Source organism: Falco rusticolus, chromosome W (genome assembly GCF_015220075.1).
Source record: "Falco rusticolus isolate bFalRus1 chromosome W, bFalRus1.pri, whole genome shotgun sequence".
In the NCBI taxonomy this organism is placed as follows: Eukaryota; Metazoa; Chordata; class Aves; order Falconiformes; family Falconidae; genus Falco; species Falco rusticolus.
In genome coordinates, this window is record NC_051209.1 from 13635441 (window position 1) to 13659330 (window position 23890).

Here is a 23890-nt window from a genome sequence, read left to right on the forward strand (position 1 = left end):
GGGAGGGGGAGTGAGTGAGCGGCTGTATGGTACTCTAGTTGCCAGCTGGGGTTAAAACATGACATTCAGAGATTAGTAACTTATGACCTGTAGGATGTCAAATAAGATCAGATCGCTTCCTGCTAAGCTTCTTGCCAAGTCTTGAAGCCTTACTATGCATTAAGCAGTTTCCAGAGGTTAGTTGAAGCTTCATTGATTCTAGTGAGCCTGTGATTATTCCCCTGCATGGCTCTGTGCCTGCAGAGGCTGGGGAGGACATACAGATGGCAGACCTGGTAGCAGGACTCTGCAGTGCAGAGGTTTCTCAGTATGTGGTATCCAAATACAGGGTCAGAGGCAGGAGCCAGTCTGAGGAGCAGGTGGTCTGCATGGTGAGAGGACCACTGTACTGGGTTTGCGTGGCAAGGTTTTGGTAGTGGGAGGCTGCAGGAGTGGCTTCTATGAGAAGATGCCAGAAGCTGCCCCCATGTTGGACACAGCCAGTTCCAGCCAGCTCCAAGACAGACCGGCCATGGTGAGGCAGGCTGTCCCCCTGCAGCCCATGGAGGTTAACAGTGGAGCAGATATCCACCTGCAGGCCATGGACAACCCCACTCCAGAGCAGGTGGATGTGCCTGAAGGAGGCTGTGACCCCATGGAGAGCCTGCACTGGAGCAGGCTCCTGGCAGGACTTGTGACCCCATGAGGGACCCGTGCTGGAGCAGTCTGTTCCTGAAGGACTGCACCCCATAGAAGGGACGCACTCTAGTGCAGTTTGTGAAGAACTGCAGCCCATGAGAAGGACCTGCATTGGAGAAGTTTGTGGAGGACTGTCTCCCATGGGACAGACCCCACACTGGAGCAGGGGAAGAGTGTGAGGTGTCCTCCCCCTGAGGAGGAAGGAGTGGCAGAGACACTGTGTGATGAACTGACCACAACCCCCACTCCCTGTCCCCCTGCACTGATTGGGGGGAAGAGGTAGAGAAATCGGGAGTGAAGTTGAGCCTGGGAAGAAGGGAGGGGTTGGGAGAAGGAGATTTAAGATTATTTTCTTATTTCTCACTATCCTACTGATTTTGATTGGTAATATATTAAATTATTTTCCCTGAGTTGAGTCTGTTTTGCCTGAGACAGTAATTGGTGAGTGATCTCTTCCTGTCCTTATCTCGACCCACAGGCCTTTCATTGTATTTTCTTTCCCCTGTCCAGTTGAGGAGGGGAGTGATAGAGAAGCTTGGTCAGCACCTGGCAGCCAGCCAGGGTCAATCCACCACAATCATGTTGGTCTGAGAAGGTGGCATGCTCATACATAGCTAGAGAAATACAGCTGGTACTGTTTTCCATTTCAGTGTTTTTTTTCTGATGGGTTCTAAATGTTTCCAATCTAATTGTCAATTAGATAAAAAGCACAAATACATGTCTTTCTACCTAGGTTTTTATTCTCTAAGTGTTCTAAAAGTTCTCAGAACTGCAGTCACTTTGGGACATTTAAAACTGGCAAGGACAGAGCAGTTGCAAAGCTACTTTCAGGGGACAGTTCAGCATTTGTAAAACTGAGCAGCCAATCTTTATGACATTGCTCTGTTTCTCCCTGGCTCCTGCCACTTTTATTTGGATATTGTATATGTACATCTACACCTTCTTTTAGTCAAGTTCAGTAATATAATTACGGTAATGCAATGGCTTGTTAATGCTGAATCAGGATAAATCTGTCTCAGACATTACTCTGAAAAACTGGAAATGTCAGACAGTATAAATTATGTTTCAAAATGCAGTGCAGGATTTATTTCTTTTCAAATGCCTTCCTCAAAAATAATAGCAACTGCTTATCTTCTGCCCAGATCCATTCAAAATTTACCTTATGAACACTTAATCTTTTACTACTCAGTACTTTTTTCACTTGACAACCTGAGTCATTCATTTTTAGTCAGGTAATTGTATGTAATTTTGTTCTGTTATTTTAAAGACTTTGTTGCATCTCTGTTGTTTCAGAATACGTATTTAATGGAAGCTGGTTTTATCTTAGAAGAACAACTCCAAGGCAAATAATTGATCAATTTGCATTATACCTCAGGGAAGGAAATAAAAGACAGTGGCCAGGTTAAAGTTTTGAGATGGTAAATTTTATTCCAAAATACAGTCAGACTACAAATTTATCTCTCCCATGTATTTCAAAGACCTGGGAAATCAATGGATTCTTCTAATAAATTCCTTTTTTTGTCTTTGCTTTTAATGCAAGTTTCTGTGCAATTCAAAGACTAATTAATTCTATTTCTAGCTGGTTTAATCATGCAATATTACAAAAAGATAAAAGGGATTTTCCCCCATATTTTATTTTCTACTTCACAGGTCTTAGTGTATTAGCTTAGTGTCATGTGAATGGGGGGGGGGGGGATTTTCTCAACCCCTAGTGTTTGATCTGTCTATCAGCACCCCAGGAAAGCTGAGACCCTTGTGCCCAACCAGTCTGTCAGCGTTATAGAAATCCTTCACTGAACAGTCCTGCTGGGTCGGACAATAATTTGACTGACTTGTTCAGGGAAATGCACCAACAGCATAAGGGGGACCCCTCAGTGGATCTTCCCACGTTATTTGAATATGTTACCCACTGCCAGCGACTGCTAGCGCCCACGAAGGACTAACACTAACAGTTTACAGAATAACACTCTTTATTAATATAAAACGTGACAAAATAAGGTTCATGATTGCCAGTGATAGGGACTGTCTGCAAAACACAAGCTTGAAGTGGTATACAACCAAACTATAATCACTAATAACAGCTAGCAGTGGTTAGTTAGTGTGCATATGATAAAGTTCTTACCCAATAGGTGTCCCTATGGGGGAGAAGACAGGTTCAGCCCGTCAACTGATCCCAGAAGTTACAATGGACTCTTCCCTAACTTCTCCCCTCATCTGTCTGCTTTTTTATATTTCATAGTACATTGCATATTTATTCATCATACACAGGACTGGTTACAAGTTTCTCACTTTAATGAAAATTAGTATGCATCCTCAGATAGCACTTACTGAAGCTCTCTGCTAACTATGCATGCTCCTCAAGCGGGGTTTTGCTTTCTTTTGGGGGGGCTATTTGAGTCAGAGGTTGCAATCCCCCACTACCACAATTACCTTTGTCCTATTTTCAACTAATTTTCTGTCTATGCCAGTGGATTGCAACACCTTATCAGCCTGTCTCCTCTCATAGCCAGAACTTCCCTCACTTGAAGGCTTCTCTCTGTGTAACTTATATGATGGTGTTCTTTTCACTGTCTGTTCTGTGTTTCTCATCCTCCCCAAGGCTGACTCCCTTGATTAGAAGCCCTTTCATTTATAACAACTTTAGAGAGTGGGTCAGCTTGACCTAACTTTGTGAACACTAAATCAGTTTGGTAATCTGGGAGTTTAGACAACAATTCCTCCTGCCCTGGACTTATTTCAGTCCAGGACCAGTCCATTTCCATCACATTTAGGTGGAGCTTGAGTGACTCTAGTCATACATATTGTTGTTGCTGATTAGTATCACTTGCCCAGTGAGGTGTAGTAGTACCTTGGAGGCAGGTAACTTTGGGATAGAGGTGTGCATTAGTATTACAATGAGATTATTTCACCTGAGGAAAGTCATTTCACAACAGTTGGCTCAGCAGCTGACATCTCATGGATTCTTCAACTGACAACTGCTATGCAGCTTATCAGCTGTGTGGTGCCATCAAGTTCCTGTTCCTGCAGGGAGCATGACCACGGTGTCTCCACTCTGCTCCACCCTCTGTCACTCCTATCAGCATGTGCTGTGCTGGCAGGATGTGTTGCTTAGGGAACTGTGGTGATGTAGATGCCATACATGATAACCATCCTGAAGGAGATAGCTGTATTTTACCCTAACAAGCTTTCTGTAATACTATGCTTCTATTAGGTCCCAGTTTTCTCTAATTCCTCCCACCCCAAGTAATTTTCCCCTACATGCCCATGTTTCTGAACAACAAAACAGCTAGAAAAGAGCTATTTTAAAGGTATCTAAGAGAGCTTTCACATCCACCTGGAATTACTGCCTCTCCTTTGCCAGCTTTTGGGAGGATAGTGAACTGGAAACATCTGGTGGGTGGAACCACCTCTTTAGCAACAGCATTCTCCTGTTCTGTTTTAAGTTGCTGTAGGCTCCAACTAACAAAGCTTAATTTCTTTCCTCCATCTATTTCAAAACATAGGATCAATCACTCTTCCACTAGAAGAAAGCATTCCAGGGAAGAGGTTTCTTGTTAGGTATTGCAAACATCCAGCTTGCTTATTATTGAATGTGGAAGATTAGCACTTAAGACCATTAATTCCTGATCCTCACTTTGGAACAAATCTGTGAAGTTAACACCTAGCAAGTCGCTTCCCTTTGCCTAGTCTTCAGTATTGCAACTGGATTTAGGATGATGCTATTTGTGTAGTCCAAAGCATCTGCCTTTATAAAAGGCAGAAAAGGGCAATTAACTACTTCCAGTACCATCTCCTCTGAACCTTGCACAGTAACTACAGCTACTTAAAACAACAGCATAAAAACACAGGAAGACTGTTCTGCAAGTTTAAGTAGTAAAAATAGCATTTGTTAAAGTTGGCTCAAGGTGCCCTCTGGCAGCTCATTCTCATATACCATGTAATGTATACCATGTTCTACAGCATGAGAATAATATCATTCACCAGGACTTGAAAGCAGAAAATGTATTCTACACTAGTAACACTTGTGTTAAGGTGGGAGACTGGATTCAGCACAGTAAGAGATGAAACTTTATATACATTCTGTGGCTCTCCTTATGTTGCTCCTGAACTCTTCCGAGATGAAAACTGTGTTGACATTTACATAGCTATCGAGGCACTGGGAATCCTGTTATACTTTATGACAACAGGTATCATGCCACTTCAGGCAGATAGAGGCCAAACTGAAAAATTGTATTTTTGAAGACACATAAAGTTTGCTTCCTTGTCTCTCAAACTTGCCAGAAACTGATGAAAGGAGTCCTTCAGCCAGTACCAACCAAACAATACCCTGTCAAACTTACTATGAAAAGTGAACAGATAAAAGGGATATAGTACCCCAAACCTTTAAAGCCATTGAAAACTGAATCAGAAGTATTTATCAGAGGTCAGTATACTCAAAGAGGAAGAAATTTTAGTGAAAAATATTCTGGAAGATCTGGGAATCTCAGAACACCACATTCAAAATAACTAGGGAAGAGACACATGCAGGGTCTACAGAAGGGTACTTGAACATGTTTTTATGATATCCCATCCAGACCCCAAAGAACAACACTTGAGGAAAGGAATTCATGCTTACAGTGGGATGAAGCACACATCCAAGCTGCATTCTAAGTTGTATTGCAGGCTTTCTACTCTGCACATTTAACAAAGGGGTTTATTAACTTTTCACAAGTCTTGGTGTTGCATTTTTTCATAATTTTTAAATAAACCAAAAATGCCTTATCTCCAAGTCACACTGAAGCACTAAAAGGCAGAGTGCTCTCATGCATTTGTTCACCCCTTGCTCCAGTGTCATGTTTTAACCCCAACTGGCAACTAAGCCCTACACAGCCACTTGCTCGCTCCCACCACATGTAGGATGGGGGAGAGAATTGGAAGGGTAAAAGTGAAAAAACTTGTGGGTTGAGATCAAGACAGTTTAATGGGTAAAGCAAAAGCCATACACATAAGCAAAGCAAAACAAGGAATTCATTTACTACTTCCCATCAGCATGCAGGTGTTCAGCCATTTCCAGAAAAGCAGGGCTCTATCACACAGAACTGTTACTTGGGAAGACAAATGCCATCACTCCAAATGTGCCCCCCTTCCTCCAGCTTTATATACTCAGCATGACATCATATGGGTATGGAATATCCCTTTGGTCAGTTGGGGTCAGCTGTCCCAGCTGTGTCCCCTCCCAATTTCCTGTGCACCCCCAGCCTACTCACTGGTGGGGTGATGTGAGAATCAGAAAAGGCTCTGTGTAAGCACTGCTCAGCAATAAAACATCCCTGTATTATCAACACTATTTACAGCACAAATCCAAAATATACCCCCATAACAGCTACTATGAAGAAAATTAATTCTACCCCAACCAAAACCAGCACATCCAGAAACTTTGTATATCCAGTGCAAGAACTCAAGTAAAACAAGTAAGAGATCATTTGTGGATATGATCTTTATTAAAAAAGAATAAAATCAAATAGTATTGCACAACATGCTTGGGAGATTCTCAGTACAAGCATAAGAGCTATTATTTAAAAAAAAAAAATAATAAAGTTTTACCTTTGTTTAACAATTTTACCACTGCAAACCAGGACAGTTTTTGCAGAGAATTAAATTTAAAGCAGAAACCAGACAATCTAAACTACTACAAGTTCTTCTCTAAAACTTCTTCAGCACATTAAATGTGGTAAGATATATATTGGAGCCTTTCTTTTTTACTTTTGTTTAAAGAAACAGTAGTGCGGCGAATGAAGAGACGGGATGCAGCTTGATGCAAGCAAATGTCAATTTATTGTACAGAAGCACGCGTTTTTATACACTTTCAGAAGCTGCGCGTTTTAAACTAATTGGTTCTTGAAGCTAAGCACTGCATACTAGGCAATCCCTGATTGGTGGTTAACTACCAGCAATTAACCGCAAGGTGTTACCTTTCCTTGGCGCCATCCTTGGCGCCATCCGTCTCCCACTCCCCTGTGCTCTGTTAACATGCCTCATCATGTTAATTGTTGTCTAGACAAGCTCGAGCACATTCCCCTCAGCTGATTGCCACGCATGGTCCTAGTTTCCAGACCGCTCCTGCACAGTAGAGGTTCCTAATTTGTCACAACTCAAAGGCAAGTTAACCCTGCATGTGTGACTGCAATTCCTAGTGCAGAGCTGTTTGGGCTACCATCTACTAACCTTCTGACACCTTCCATTACTTGCACAATTCTGACAGTCTAGAACTGCTTGGACTCCCATTGTGCTCCTCAAAAAAAAAAAGATAAGCATGCTCAAAACTCATGTAATCTTAAATTCTTGCTTTAGCACTAGGTAACAGAGAAAGTTGAATGCAATCAATAACAAAATCTGCTTATATACTGAGTATTACAGGCTTATACTAACTTCTGCTATATTATTACTGCCAGCACAAAGCTGATTTTGATACTCTTGACCACTGCAAGTTGGATAGCCTGACACTTCCAATTGTTCTGGGCATCACCAAGATGTAGATACTCCTACCTTCAGCTTTAATCAAGTATTTTATACTTCAATTTTCGGTATCAGCTCCAATGTAAACCATGGAAGAATACAGTAGCTGTCCTTCTCCAAATAGGCACAGTTGAAATGCCTAAGCTAAGAGGAAAAGCCTCTTAATTAAGGCAAGTAAACCAATACGAGGTTGAAAGGTACAGCTGGTACTTTCAAATTTAAGGGTAGAAATGCCTTATCCATTATGGAGACTGATGAGCTGATTGGTTGACTTTTAAAGGAATAATTAATGTACATTAGCAACAGAATAACTCTGAAAAGCCACCCATGGGAATCTGAATTCAGTAAGGTTCAGGCAAGTACAAAGCAAGAACCAATCTCCTTTCACAATTTGTGAGAAGGGGATAATAAAACAATACCATCTTTCCTAAAAGAGTAATAAGACTAATTGTATTTCATAAGCTCAGAATTAATTCCTCCACTATAAACAGTTTCCATCTGAAAACATTTAAGTTACCTTGAAACACATCCCTGAAGTAACAGTTTCCCACCAGCCTAAGCAATCCTTTCTTTCCATTTTTGTAACAGAATGATATTAATAAGAAAAATCCAGAAGGTCCACACAGATTGTGAACCCACAACTTTGAATTTTCATAGGGACAGTTTCATCTTTTTTTCCTGTTAAAGAAAAATGCATCATGAAAACCCAATGAGTCAGTACTACTTAACAGGTTTCAAGTAACTCAAACTTTATTAAAATAAAGGATCAGCCTCACAGACCATGAGGTCCCTGTGGTTAATTTTGTGCCAGTAGCTCACTTCTTGGCTTGCCCACTGCCAGCAGTGGACTTTGTTCCACAGCAGTATACTTTTTTCTGGTACCAAGATAAGTTTCACAAGGGCAGTCTAAAAAAAAAAAATAAATAAATACTTGCAAACACCGTCTTCATGCATCATTGCTCCATCGTTTTCAGCAAAACAAACTGATTAGTATTCATCAAATTATAATAACTATTTTACCAAGGGTTGACTGTACAAATACAGTGTTAGCAAATCCTAGCAAGTGACATAATACAAACACTTCATTGCACACAAGAAATTTGTAATTTGGCAAGTTGACAATTTTTTTTCTACTTTATATTAGATAATGTATCTTTGCAGAATTAGCAATGAAATAAAACTCAACAGAACTTCATTCTGTATGTTAGCTCAATTTAAATATATATTACAAGCTTACAGGGCTGATGTCATAGTTCATTTCCAATCTGGGCTTAAAAATCTACCAGAATGGACTCCCCATTAGCATTATCTATCTACCACTTGCAAAATGGATAGCTTTTAGTTTGCATGGGAGGGAAGACAATCCCATTCCTACAACATTACCAATAATGAGAAGGACTTCAAAGTACAAGCCAAATCCAAAGTTAGAAACAGTCTCTTATAATATTTAAGGCAGCAGAATTTTCAAATAAAGCTTCTAGATATTATGGAGCTGGTTTAATTGGCAAACTAAGGAAAGAAGATCACTTTGTCTGGATCTCTGGCCTCTCACTATTCTTTATACAATAGATTTCTATTACAGTTAAACAATCCTGAAATGTGCTAAATCAATGAACTCAAGAAATATACCTTTTTTTGGTTTTTAGAAGAAAACTACTACCTCCCTTGTTTCTTTCCTCCCAGGCTGCTGTGATTTATAACACAGGTATAAAGCAGGTAATATGGATATTAGGAGGAATTACATAGTAACTAAACAGTAGGTCAGAGTTTCTTGGGAGAAAAAAAAAAAACAAACAAAAAACAAACACACCTGTCAGTCTAGCCATTCTCGATCCAGTCATTTTGACAGGGGAGAGAGAGTCTACTCTAATAATGAATGTTACTTGGTTCTACACCTTTCCCAAAGCAATGGTGTGATGGGAGGTAGACTGGGAGAAGAAAGGGAAAGTGAAGGGAAAGACAAGTGCAGTATTCAAAAGACTGACTGCTTACTGTCAAGGCACTGAGAACCCCAACATCAAAAGCTTGGACTATTTTGCCACCCACTTTTGAGTACAAGTAGATAATTTAACAGTGTAGGTTAAGTCATCTTACATGGAAAAAGCAAGTAGAAGATTTTATTTTATGTACAAAGACCTCGTAATAGATTACAGCTACGATGCAGCAATTAAATTGAGATGCATTAAGGAATCCACAAAGGCCCAGGCAAGTTCCTCCATCTCCAGTATATTCATGATTTTAGTGTTCTGAAAATACTGTAAGTATCAGCACACCATATTACAAGTCTTCTCAAGTTTACACTGTTTTTCCCATGCTGCAATGAAGTACTACTGTACACTGAAGTTTCAGTACTACTGTAGTCTTTTCTCTCTCTCACCCTGCCCTTACACCTTTTTTCATTCCCCACCTCACAGAGATATCTTAATGCTCCCCATTGGAAGTGGCAACAGTAATGCCTTCAGATTCTGTTGCTGCAGGGATTCTTGGTGCTTTCTTAACAGGGCTTGGGATGTGCTAAGAAGGGGGAACAAAAAAACCAAAACAAAACCAAACCCAAAAAAACCCCACCAAAGTATTAAATATGGTTTTCTAGTTCACAAACATTCATACTTCATGGCTAGTCCAACTCTCAAACAACATTCATACTATACTGGACAGCTTGGTCTCAAGTCATTCAAATCTATCATGCTTCATGCAAACTGATTATGTGAAAAGAGCCAGTTTGTTCTTATTATGGTGAGATTTATTTTTTTAAATCTCATGTTTTTTTTTTAATTTCTGGCTTATATTACATATTTTAACAAAGTACTTGATATAACTTGTTAAACCACTTCCTCTTAACATACGTGCACATGCCAAGACAAACACATAAACTGTTCCACCATTTATATCAAACTAAGAGTGCTAAGTGTTCACCTCATTAACAAGGCCTGGGTGGACAGCTTCAACTCCTGCTTCCAGAGGTCCATCACCCATGACTGGGTGCCGTGCATAAGAAGTTCTGTGTTTTTCATCCACATGCACAAGGTACCATGTTCCTTCAAAGAGATCTATTACTGAAGACTGTGGAATATAGTTGGCTGTAAGAAAAGCCATAACATACTGTTAGTTGGTTCTTGGTGAAAGTTTTATACAATACAGGCCTTTGCAGTTTGCAAGTAGTAAGACAGGAAAACCAAATATTCATTTTCATTTCAACCATACTAGACCAATGAACACAAGCTATAGAAGAACACTTTACAGGCTATTCAGAAGAATTAGATATTTCCTTTATTCTACACCTTAATCACTTAAGTCATGCAAATTAAGCAGTACATATTTTGCTGTAGGACTAGGAATTATTTATATTTATGACATTCTTACCCAAATTATGCGTTTCCAGTCTAATCTTCATGTTTTCAGTAAAGACATCAGGTGCAATGCATTTTCTTGAGTCAAGTCTTGTTTTAAGATCAGAAAGACTAGCAGTTATTTTGTCCAGTGCAGAACCTACAACATACAACCATCATGTAATGTAGCACCAGCACTGAGAACTGTACACTAGCATTTCAAGTCCATTCAAAATATTTCACATTAGAGAAGCTAAAAAGTTTCAGTAATTTAAAAGTATTCTCAATTACCCAAGGAAAATGCTTAAAGCATTTAAAGAATATTATCTATTTGTCCAAAGAGACACTTAAAACATTCCCTGGAGCTGGAACATCTTCAGTTTAACACTACTGTCATTAGGCATTGTTTTGCAGATTTACTTATACTGGTGGGCATAACAAAGCATTTAGGTGAGCTGTGCAAAGGAGTTAATTAACATTGCTTCCTTTCACTCACCAGGAGCGGCATCCTGTGTAACTCTGATGGAATACAATGTAGCAACAAAACCAAAGCCATACGAGAACATACTAATTCTCTGTCCTGCGAGCTGCTCTGGGGGGTATCTGCAAATCAAGGAACAGTTATTTAAAGTGAGAATTAAGCCAATGTGCCAATTTTAAATAACTAGAAAGCTAACTTAAAGCAATTAGCCAGGTTATATCAGCTACAATACGCATTTAATGTGCTAAACGCATAAACGATAAGTTTTAGAAACAGGATTTCAAACACTGCTGTTAAATGATGATTTTCAAAGCTACCTAAGCAAAAGAAAACAAAGAAATGCCCAGGATACAATTATCTAGAAGGCAACCAATTTTCATTCTTAAGTGACCTAAAACCTGAAATGAACAATCACATCTTAGAATGCAAAGTCACAATAAAGAAAAAAGGACTCAAGAGGAATGGTTTAAGTTAAACTTAACATGATTTTGTAAAAATCTGTCATTGTTGGGTTTTCTTCCCCCCTTCAAACACACAATTTGTTTCAGTAAATACTGATTTAATTTAGCTTTACTTATTATTGCTAGGCAACTAGTGGATTGAGAGCAGCCCTGCAGAGAAGGATTTGGGGGTACCGGTAGATGAAAAACTGAATAAGCCAGCAATATGCACTTGCAGTCCAGAAAGCCAATCACATCCTGGGCTGCATCAAAAGAATAACCACTAGCAGGTCAAGGGAGGTGATTCTCCCCCTCTACTCTGCTCTCATGAGACCCCACACACACCTGGAGTACTGCATTCAGCTCTGGGGCCCTCAACATAACAGACATGGACCTACTCAAACTGGTCCAGAGGAGAGCCATGAAGATGATCAGAGGGCTGAAGCACCTCTCCTATAAAGACAGGCTGGGATTGCTCAGCCTGGAGAAGAGAAGGCTCCAGAGAGACCTTATAGCAGCCTTCCAGTATTTAAAGGGAAAATAGGGAGGGACTCTTTACCACTTGTCCTATCACTACACTCTGATAATGGTTTTAAACTGGAAGAGGGTAGATTTAGATTAGATACAAGGAAGAAATTCTTTACTGTGAGTGATGAGGCACTGGCACAGGTTGCCCAGAGAACTCATGTATGCCCCATCCCTGGAAGTGTTGAAGGCCAGGTTGGATGGGGTTTTGAGCAACCTGGTCTAGCAGAAGGTGTCCCTGCCCATGGCAGGGGGGTTAGAACTAGATTATCTTTAAGGTTCCTTCCAACCCAAACCATTCTATGATTATAGCGGAACAGAGAAGACATTCAGAGTCTCTTTTCCACTGGGACGTTTGAGTGTGTGTACATCTTTTTCCCAGCCTCAACATCACCTTACAAATAAGGTCGTACTTCAAAAAGCATTAAGCCTCTGTTTCAAATCAGCTTCTGACACAGAAATTTTGAATCCACTTATCACTTGACCCAGTTATATATGCAGAATATTTTTTTAACTTTAATCTTGCTTCTTAAGACAATTAGCAGGAAAAGGTTTGCTAGACAGTGCTTTTACAAAAGGCTTTCTGAAACAAATAACTTATGTGCTTACATATAAAAAGCTATTACTTCTTCCAATTTTATGCTTACTGGGCTAGAAGAGAGGCAAGGCAACCATAGACTGAAGGGGTATACATATTTCCATTCTGATTGGTTATGAGCAACGAAGCTTTGGTTTTCTGATTGAAGAGCTCTGCACTGGCTTTCATAAAAGCTTTTTCCACAACTCTGTCAAAATATGTATCTTCAAGTTTTACATCCCTATTAAATAAGGTTCAGAAGCAGTTACTAAAATGGCAGCAAGGAAAAATACCTTGGGTGTTTAACAAATTAAGACTATTTTAAGACAGTCAACAGCCATTCTCACCTGAAAGCTTCCAAACCACTGAAAACACCATTTGCTGTTTCTAGGTTCTGGTCACAAAGAAAGTAATTCAGCAATAGTCTAGCCACAGATTTCTGTACCAGTTTACAGTAGGGAGAATGAAAGATCATGAATCCAAAGTCATTCAAGGTGAAATGTCTGCCTGTCCCCTCTGAAAGTGGCAGAAATGTTGTGTTACAACTTGTGTTTAGTACTCACTTCAAGTATTAAAATAAAATAGAGGGATGGCAGGATACCAGTCATAACACATCAGCATACATAAGACAACCTTAAGATTTACTGCTAGCAAGTTCATTTAACACACTGCTGCTACTTCTATTTAAAAATTAGTTTCTTACTGATCTTGTGCACCAGCTAGCAATATTTATCCTTTTTCTTCTAGAAGAAAAAGTTTTAAGCTTAAACAGAATCTCAGTATTTCTACCCAACATTTTGAAATAATAATCTGCTTCATCTATCTATTCTTCAAATCTATGCTTCCTAATACAGGTAAAGCAATTACTAAACACATGGGGGTAAAAAAAACCCAACATAAAACCACAGTATCCTTATACAACATGTAAATATTAATCTCAATATCTAAAGAGCCTTGGTAGAGGAGGGAACGACATACTTAAGTTATTATACATTACACCAACAAAAGCCTGTAGAGACTACTGCTTGTTGACTATCAGGTACTTAAGCATACCAAAACAAATGTAAGATTTCTTTATGGGAGAGTGTGAACACTTCAGTTGTCTCAGAACACACAAAGAAAGGAACCATGTACTAGTCTTTAGATTGGATGCTAAAACTTGAAAATATATTATCTATATAGCTACACACTCCAATACTTGCCAGATCCTGCAATATCATGTGAGGCTACATACCCTTTTGCCACTGGGTGTGGATTTTGTTGCGATAGACAGCATAGCAGCAATCTAATGCACTGAAGTAGCACTGTATACATAGTTTACCATCAACTATGGGATATTCAGAGATCATATCTGGTTTATAGAAGTCATATGCATGCTGCATGTGGGTTCCATGCAACCCTGATAGAGAGAAATTGACAAAGTTTGAAGATTACTTTATTCAGCTGCTTTGAGTCAGTTTGAACACATTGGTTAACACATGGAAAACAAGTAGTATTTGGCCTCAGTCAAGCAGGTTTTCATAGCACTTCAGACCCTTTAAGGTAATGTTTCACGTGGTTCTCAATCACCTGTTACTCAAGTACAGTAGGACTGATCATGACAAACAAGCAAACAAATTATTTTCATCATTTCACCTTGAAAGTAGAGTGCTGTGTTATTCAGCTCTAGTCCACTTTGTCGATTTTATTGGAGAATCCCCAAGGAAAAAAACAGATAGAAGCATCTCTAGTTGTTTCTTGCTGCCTCCTTTAACAAGACTTGGCCAAGTTAACACAAAGCAAGAGGAAACAAAGTACAACTTCTGACATTAGTGGGAGTTAATCCAGCCCTCCAGCAACCCACAAAAACAAGGGATAGACTTCAGAACAGATCCAGTATCTGGCTGAATAGTATTTACTTTCTCACAGGACTAACCTCTCTCAAAAATTAATGGAGCATTTGGACCAACTAGCATAGCAACAGCAACAGCTCCACCTGCTGGCCTGGCATTTCCACTGGCATACACAGCTATGTCTCCAGCAAGTGCATAACGTCCTGTGAAAGACACAGAAATAAGTATAAAAAGTAACCAAAAATCTAGCACATTTCAATATCCATCAGCAATTTTAAAACTAGTTAATAAAGGAGATGACTCCAGAATTAAGGGGCTCTTCAATCCTGGCTGCCAAAGTTTACAGGAAAAGACCAGTAATGACTATCCATGTCATTATTTTTTTGCATGTAATTGAACTAGTGGCAAACACCCAGAGCATTTAAGAAAGACTTCAGAAGCATACAAGAGTTTACCCTCTGGGTTTTATATGGTTAAAAAAAACCAACACTGTAATTGCAAGGCAGACTACTCAAAGATAGAGACTAATGCAACTTTTCAAGTAAATAACCTGAATCTCAAGAACTGGACTCAGTCGAATTAATAGCATTAAAGAGAGCAACAGTGCCTCCATAGCATGCATTCGTGGTGTCAATTCCTTCTACATCCGTATTACCAGATTCTTCAAAAAGTTGCATCAGGACAGTCTTTACAGATTTTGACCTATCAATTATTGTCTCTGTTCCAACTTCTAATCTCCCTATACAATCATAGGAAAGGCTGTTCCTTTCCATGAGCTTCTGAACCACAGTCAAAAAGAGAGACCTGATATCCTCCCAGTCAGAGCAGAATCCCATCTTTGACTGGCCTAGCCCAACGGTGTATTTCCCAGCATCCACACCATCATACTTCTCCAGCTCTGTCTGGTCAACATACTGAGAAGGAAAATATATTTCCACTGCAACAATTCCCACATCTTTGGGCCAGCAGGATTCAGCATTCACTGGAAGAGACCCAGGCATCGTGGTAGATCTTTAAGTAAAAAAGAAAGCCACAAAATCCAGCTGATTCATTCACATCCATTTTTAGAGACCTACTTCATACGTACTTTAATTTTCTGTAGATTTGCAAATGAACTTGTAGAATACCTAAAACCTAACCTTTTCTATAAAGGGCACGCCTTCACCTCCAGGTGACATTTTGGTCTGAACATACTGCAAACATCATAAAATGTTATAAAACTTAAAATATTAAGATGATCTTTTAAGCATAAGTACAATTTCAACCCTGGAAATGAATGTATGTAGCTTAAGCCCAAGTTATTTCACTGAAGCAAAACACATGCTTAACGTTAAGCATTTGAGAAATTAGTCTTAAGTGTTCATTATTCTATTTTTGCTTATATGCAAAATCTCAATTTTACACAACCAAGCTAGAAACACTAGGGGGTTTTTTTGTGTATGTTTTGTGTTTTCTTTGTAATGTTGCTAGTTGAGACATTAAGTTTAAAATTTATACTTACCAGGAAATCTCAGCCTTAAAACAGGCCAGGACATTTCAAAATTGTTTTTAAATTAAGTGATCCAAGTTGCAAGTATAAACAAAATTAAGTGTTTTGTGTGGTGGTTTTTTGTGGTTTTGGTTGGGGTTTTTTCTTTGTTCACTTGGGTATGGTTTTTTTAAGCATACTCTGTTTTGACATTCCTGAATGCTGGAATGCCACACAACATGTCTGGCTGAGATAAACACACAGGGATTCTTCCTGCTAGACCAAGTTTTCTTGTTTTAACTCTATAACTTCACCGTCACTATACTTTAGGACATAGTATATTCTATTACTTTAATCTTATCTATTACACAGGCACCATCTTCCTGTACATTTGCTTACATCCTCACAAAACACTTGTCCCTTTTGTGCCCAGCTGTACCATCACATTGACCTTACCCAGCTTCTTCCATAGAATCACCATGAGCCGTATAAAGGAATAAAGCCTTTCTATGCAGGAATGATGACTTCACACAATGTATGTTAAAACAAGCATTAAGAAAATAGAGTTGCAATCAGTAGCAGAGTCTAGCTGGAAGCCTGTAGCTAGCAGTGTTCCCCAGGGGTCACTACTGGGTCCAGTCCCAGTCAACCTATTAATCAGTGACCTGCATGAAGTCACAGAGTGTACCCTCAACAAATTTGCTGATGATACAGAACTTGGAGGAATGGTTGATGTTGAATAGCAACACAGCTTTCAGCTGTGAGACCTGGACAGGTTAGAAAGTTGGGCAGAGAGGAACCTAATGAAGGTCAACAAAGGCAAGTGAAGGGTCCTGCACCTGGGGAGGAACAACCCCATGCACCAATACAGGCTGGGGGTTGACCTGCTGGAAGGCAGCTCTGTGGAGGAGGACCTGGGAGTCCTGGTGGATAGCTAGTTGCCCAGGAGCCAGCAGTGTGCCCTTGTGGCCAAGAAGGCCAATGGGATCCTGGGGGGCATTAGGAGGAGTGTGGCCAGCAGGTCGAGGGAGGTGATCCTTCCCCTCTACTCTGCCCTGGTGAGGCCACATCTGGGGTACATCTGTGTCCAACTCTGGGCTCCCCAGTTCAAGAGAGACAGGGAACTACTGGAGAGGGTACAGGGCTATGAAGTTGATGAGGGGACTGGAGCATCTCCCTGATGAGGAAAGGCTGAGAGAGCTGGGCCTGTTTAGCCTGGAGAAGAGAAGACTGAGAGGGGATCTTATCAATGCCTACAAATATCTTCAGGGTAAATGTTGGGGTCTGCAGCGGATCTGCAGATAAGTTAGTTGACCTCAAAGACTTAGCCATGTACCTTTAAGACAGCCACAAATTGTCAGGTATGTAAACAGGATGTGAAGAACCGGAACTTAGAACCGCAGCATACGGGCACCTACAGCAACAGCAAATAGCAAGCAAGAAGAAGGACACAAAAACCTATCAGGGTCTAACACCTGCACTGTCTAAGATATATAAATAGTTTGTATAAACAATAAAGGCCATTTTGTCCGAACCCAGCCACACAGACATAGTGTTTCTTTTAAGTCTGCCTCAACTTGCATCACCACATTTGGTGACCCCATTTGATTTGGTGCCTATCTGATCCCAGTAAAGGGTATCAAAAAGAGACCCTGAGACTGTGCCGATGTAGACCCCGGTAAGGGGTGTCAGGAGTGATCCTGAAACTGTGACCAGTGGGTTGCTGGGGAGGCGGAGCCTGGTGAAGCGGAGTAGCGCAGCGAGGGGCTGCAAGATCCCGGGAGAACGTGACACCGGTAAGGTGAGCCACCAGGGACAACACGGGGAGTAAGTTATCTAAAGAAGATACCATGGTGCTATCAATGTGGAAATTAGTATTAGAGAAGCGTGGAATTACTTTAGATGGGCTTCGGTTAAAAGATATGTTATTGTGGGCCAAAACAGATGGCGTGGAAATGTCCCCCGTGACTGCTCTTAGTGTGTGGACCTGGGACAATTTAGGATCAACACTGTCAGAAGCTGTGGAAAAAGGAGACAAAGAGGCATCCGGGTTTTTGCTTACCTGGGGACTGCTTAGACATGTTGTAGGGGGCTTCAAGAATCCGCATGACACAAATGGGGGCTTGCCAAATCAGCAAAATGCGAGTGGAGATTTGCAGAGTCCACAAGACGCGAGTGGGGGCTTAAAAACTCAGCAAACTGCGAATGAGGGTACATCGTTCAAACCTCCCCTGTATCCCCCTCCAGAATCCAGACAAGAGGATGAGGGGGTGGGGGAGGGGGAGAGTCTGTCCCTTACCAGACACCACTCCCCAATGCCCCGAATCCCCTAAATCTCTCCAACTGCATCGACTTATACTTGATACCGATTCCGAGGACGACAAGCAGAAGCCTCGGTGAACCGACCCCAGCCCCCCTGCCTCCCCCAACCGGCATGCCTTCCCCCACCATGCTCCGTGTCCCCCCCCCGCCTGCCCCCTCGGCTCCGGCCCTGCCTGCGCAGGATGGAAATGCCGAAAACCCGGATTGGGGTCCAGCTACGCCAACGTTATCAGTCACAGGCAATGAAGAAGGTGGAGGTGGTAAAAATCCAGTTTCCAGTGGTACAGTAATGACGCGCGACCCTCGGCGATTTTGGCAGGCTGTAAGAGATGGGGCATTGAGAGACGGGAACTGGGATTTAGTAGAACAGATAGGCGGACCGCTCCTTGATCTTCCTACTCCTTCCACCGATGCACTGCACGCATATCCTATTGTATTGGGAGATGTGGCTGCTGGTAATCCTCACGTTCACACACCATTTGCTTGGAAAGTAGTACAGGACTTGCAAAAAACTGTTTCTCAGTACGGGGTGAATTCTCCGCCTACACTGCAGTTGCTGCATTTGCTAACCATGGATGCTTTGACTCCTTTTGATATTTCTCAGCTGGCACAGTTATGTTCCAACCTGTGCAACTAGCAGTTTTCCACGCCACGTGGCGAACAACTGCAGAACAGCAGGTACTGCATAATTTGAATCTTCCACGATATGATCCCCAGTTTGCTCATGGGCCTGATCTGTTGATGGGTCTTGGGCAATATGCCAGTCCTCAAGTTCAAGCTCAGTGGCCCACCATATTATTAGATCAGGTAAAAAATGTAGGCATGCAAGCCATATTGAAAACTGCACAATTAGCAGAGCCAAAACAGCGTTATACAGCAATTAAGCAAGGTCCAAAAGAACCGTTTTTGCCATTTGTGGAAAACTTGCAACATGCTGTTGCTTCTCAAGTGTTTGACCCTCACCTGCGTGACATGCTAGTAAGGCAACTAGCCAAAGATAATGCTAATATTGATTGTCAAAAAATAATAGAGGGATTACCTGGTGAACCCAGTTTAGAAGCAATGATGTCAGCCTGTGCCAAGGTGGGCACCGTGGAATATAAACTAACAGTACTAGCTGCTATGCAAATGAAATGCTATTCTTGTGGTAAATTAGGACATCGTAAACAGGACTGCCCCTCCAAAAAACAACAAGCGCCACGACCTAAACTGTCCTCAGCGATGATTCCTTGTCTTCGCTGTGGAAAGAAAGGGCATTTTGCAAAACAATAAAGAAGGTTTTCTCCTACCACACCAGGGAAACGCTCACAAGAGCGCGAGGAGGCACGCGATGACACAAGTACCTCAGGTTGTTATACCAACCGGCCAGCCTTATGTGGCCAATTATCAGGGAGGACCCAGGGATCAGCAGGGATGTATACACCAGTGAATCAGTAACCCTAACCAAGTGTTTAAGGTGAATGTCAAGAGGATGGGGCTGGGCTCTTTTCAGTGGTGCCCAGTGACAGGACAAGGGGCAACAGGCACAAACTGCAACACAGGAAGTTCCACCTGAATATGAGAAAGAACTTCTTTACTTTGAGGGTGACAGAGCAGTGGAACAGGCTGCTGAGAGAGGTTGTGGAGTCTCCTTCTCTGGAGATATTCAAAGCGCCACAGTTGAACAGAACTCTTTTTCCTAATCCATCCTGTTGGGAAGCCCCTCAGCTCAGATGATTGTGCCATGTGCTGCAGTGTCCAGCCAGGGGCCTGCCACCCCACTCCCCCTGCCAAGCCAACCCCACAACGCTGCTAAGGGCACTGAGCACACCCTCATGCCTCAAGATCACCCATGACCCAGATGGGGAGACTGCAAGGAGCCACCAGGGTGTGGGTGTCGAGATCCACCCATCTCCCACTGGCCGTGAACCTGCACCTAACCCTTACATGTTGCAGAATCCCATTGCCAGCTCTCAGCTGGGGGGGGGGACGACGACACATGCACTTGACTGTGTGGAGGAGCCCAGAGCATTCACCTGCTGACTTCACCCATTCTAAAAGGGTCCCTCAAGGTGAGGACAACGCTGTTGTCTTAAGCACCTTGCACAATAAACCCAGCAGCACCAGCATGAAGGCAAACCACAATAAAAACTTGAAATAAAACCCACCAGCATCCAAAATTCCTGGGTTTGACAGTCCCTGACCACAGGCTATCCCATCTTTCAGGCATCTCACCTCTATTAGCATTTCATTTTTAAAGTTTTTCAAATGTTTTTAAATTACACCTTTTTGCACACCATGGTAGTAAGGGCAAGCAGTACCATCACTCTTTTTAAAGTAGCTGGACACACACAAAAAAAAAAAAAAAAAGCAGCAAGGAACACAGAATAATATCTGCCTCCAGGAAGCTGACCCTAGTGGGCAGGATTAAGGATTTTAAAGCAGCAGACTTACACTGAGAAATAGAGTGGCAGTCACTGTCTTCCTGAAGCAACAGCCATGGAAGGGAGTGCAGTGGCTTGGAGACCCCCCAGGAGCTGCTGTGGCCCCGCAAGGGTCAGTGTGCCGCGGGGATCCAAGGCACCCTCCCTCTGGGTTTAGCACCAAGTACATCCGAGATCACGACTCCGCTAGCAACACAAGTGGACTACTGGCAAGAAGTCCGCACCTAGGCGACAAACGCTATTAAGAAAGAAAGCAATGGCATCCCTAGGGGCAGCATCAGGCTACCTTTGTTTGCCCTGCGCAATGAGGGTGTGTGTCACGCCCACCCCACTGTCTCCGGTGTGAGTGAGCGCCTCTATCATGGCAGAGACGATTAAGGGACATACCTAGTGCCGTCACTTTCAGGCTTCTTTAGGAACACTCCGCAGGTGGGGGAAGAGCCCGGAGGACCCCCACGGCACGCAAGACAGCACCCAGGGTCCTTCAACACCGGAACTACAGGGTCTTTCACGATGCATTTTGCAACGCCAGCTACACCAGGCGAGAACACCGCGGCATGCAGGGGCCGATGCTCGATGACGCTCTGGAGAGCACCCAGCGCCATTTGCAAGCTGACTTCTACCTTAAGTGACACTCAGACACTTTTTTTTTTTTTTCGGGGGGGGGGGGGAGTCCCCTCCTCTTACTACACTGCAGACGCTACTTCAAACGCACTTGCATCCACCGAAGACACCACTACCAGCTATGCCGGCCTACACCCACACCTCACAGGCAACTCCAGCTCCATGTGGCCCCGGCCACCCACGCAGCTCTGCACACTCCTCACCCCTGCAAGGAGAGGCATGGGACATTGCCCAGCCCAAGACCTCCAGGAACCGAGCCGCCCTCACCTATTCAAGGCGATAATTCCTAGTATTGTTCACTTCTCCATACCTTCACCCGCATGCACAGATAGAAAACATAATGTGCTGGCGCGCGGCACCTTTAAATAGCCCCACTGCCCGGGCCCCGGCCCGCGCCCTGAGCGGCAGCTCCCTTGCCAATCACAGCTGCCACCGCCCAGGTCCCGCCCGCCGTCCAGCCCCGCAGCTGGCGGAGAAGGTGAAGGGAATAATGGTGTGAGAAAGTGACGAAGCGTGACCAGAGGGCGGCACGCCAATAAGGACCGGCAGAGGCAGCGGGTGCTTAATGGGAGCCAAGCGCAAAGCGGGGACGGCCAATGGGAGCGCGCTGCCGACCGCAAGTGAGAGTAGGACGGTTGCTGGTCCCTGGCGAGGTGAGGAGGCGGTTGTCAGGCAACTGCAGGCAAGGCCCGCCCGTTCCTGGTGAGAACCTGCCGTTGTGTCGCCTCAGCCCTGGCCCAGGAGCCCCAGCACTGTCCAGGACTAGGGCCGGGCGTGGAGGGCAGCGGGTGAGGGGCTGGAAGGTAGCAGCGGCGGGTTAAGAGGAGCTGTGGGACTGGTAGGGGTACCGAAGCCGTGAGGCGCAGGTCGGGGCCGATAGGGGTCTGCGGGGGCGGGCAGGGCATTCGGTGCTACCCCGTGTGGCAGCCTGGGAGATCTCCCTTGCCTGTAAAATCTACCCTCCATCCTTTCCCTTGGTGGGCAAGGATGAAGCACTCGGGGCATGCACGGGGGCTCTGCCAGCAAAATTGCTTCATGGAGGATGGGATATCCTGTCCTACTTACCTGAATCATCCTACCTCTTCCCAGCTTGTTAAATCCACAGCATTATTGTTATTTGGAAAATTCACAATTAGCTAATGTATGGGTTTCTCATACTAACCTCTGTACCCTTTAGGCTCTGTGATTATTTGGCCTGGATAATTTGGTTGTAAAATACCACTCGAGTCAAATATACTCACTTAGCAACTGGTGTCAGGTTCTGTGACATCTGATTGCTACAGCTAGCAGAAGACAACACCTTGCTCACCTCACACAGTATCAGGGCATTACAGCCAGGTTATTTCTACCATCTTAGGGACAGGTAAAAATAATGCAAAATAAAGGGGAAAACTCATCAAAAGTCTTAACTCCTATCCTGTTTGTTCAATCTGTTTTGAACTTGTAACCATTCTACTATCATCATGCAAAATCACAGATTTGGCATATCTTTGTAGCGCAAGGATTGCAAAATACTACTGAGAAATTGAGAGTTTTGTTTGCACATGTTACCCTGCAGTCTTCTAATAAGCTTATGCCAGTCTGTGTACAAGCTAGTTCCATTTGTAATTCTGAAAAAAACATGTTGGCAAAATGCAAACTCATTTCTGCCTTTGTACCACTCAAATAAATCACCTTATTGGACTTAAAGCCTGAGACTCTGCTACGGGATACCTAGGGTGGAGAAACTTCTTTAACAAGCCTAAGATTAACTATTTTTTCTTATTAATCAGTACAACGTTGATAGTACACTGATGTTTTTAGTTGTTGCTGGGTAATGTTTATACTAAGTCAAGGACTTTTCAGTTTCTTGGGCCCTGCCAGGGAGAGGGCTGGAGGGGCACAAGAAATTGGGAGGGGACACAGCCAGGACAGGTGACCCAAACTAGCCAAAGAGGTATTCCATACCATATGATGTCAAACTGGGGGAAGAAGGAAGGGGGGGACATTCAGCATTATGGTATTTGTCTTCCCGAGTAACTGTTATGTGTGATGGAGCCCTGCTTTCCTGGGGGTGGCCAAACACCTGCCTGCTGATGGGAAGTAGTGAATTAATTTCTTGTTTTGCTTTGCTCTCATGCATGACTTTTGTTTTACCTATTAAAGTGTCTTTATCTCAGCCTGTGAGTTTTCTCACTTTTACTCTTCCCATCCTCTCCCCCATCCCATTGTGGTGGGAGTGAGCAAGTGGCTGCATGGTTGCTGGCCAGGGTTAAACCGTGACATTCTTCACAAGAAAGGATCTGCCTATACTGTTGTGATAGAATTGACAACAATTGCTTTATATGGATTTCTCAGAAAGATTGCAATAATAACATTAAAGTTTATTAAAAAAAAAGGTTTGGATCTGTGGATAACTGGCTAGCTGAAAAGGGTCACATAGACATAGTCCAGCTGGCTGGACAAAAATGCACATCGCTCTCAGCTTATCTGAAGTAAAGCAAAATACACTGTCTTTGGCTGTCCTTGTTACACAGTAACAGGAAGATTTCGGTGGGAAAAGAATGTTGCAGGTGGGAACAGAAAACTACAGAGAGGAACTAGGGGTGGGCTTGGTATTTAGGCAACTAACCAATAATGAGCTTAACTTTTGTAATATGTATGAGCTAATTATAAGAAGGCATAAAAGGTGACTGTAAGGTTCAATAAACGAAGTC

At 42.7% G+C, this 23890-nt stretch overlaps 1 protein-coding gene and 1 pseudogene across 1 annotated transcript; one reads left to right on the plus strand and one right to left on the minus strand.

Annotated features, from left to right (window-relative positions):
* Positions 1 to 263: 263 nt before the first annotated feature.
* LOC119140712 lies at positions 264 to 5362 on the plus strand (annotated as a pseudogene).
* A 4204-nt stretch (positions 5363 to 9566) lies between these two features.
* LOC119140620 (hydroxymethylglutaryl-CoA synthase, cytoplasmic-like) lies at positions 9567 to 20090 on the minus strand. The gene is given in 10 exon segments (XM_037372107.1): positions 9567 to 9687; positions 10090 to 10253; positions 10537 to 10662; positions 10999 to 11105; positions 12596 to 12766; positions 12873 to 13041; positions 13760 to 13924; positions 14441 to 14560; positions 14908 to 15368; positions 20074 to 20090. Coding segments are annotated over 10 exon segments (1593 nt in total). The 3' UTR covers positions 9567 to 9594.
* Between the last annotated feature and the right edge of the window lie 3800 nt (positions 20091 to 23890).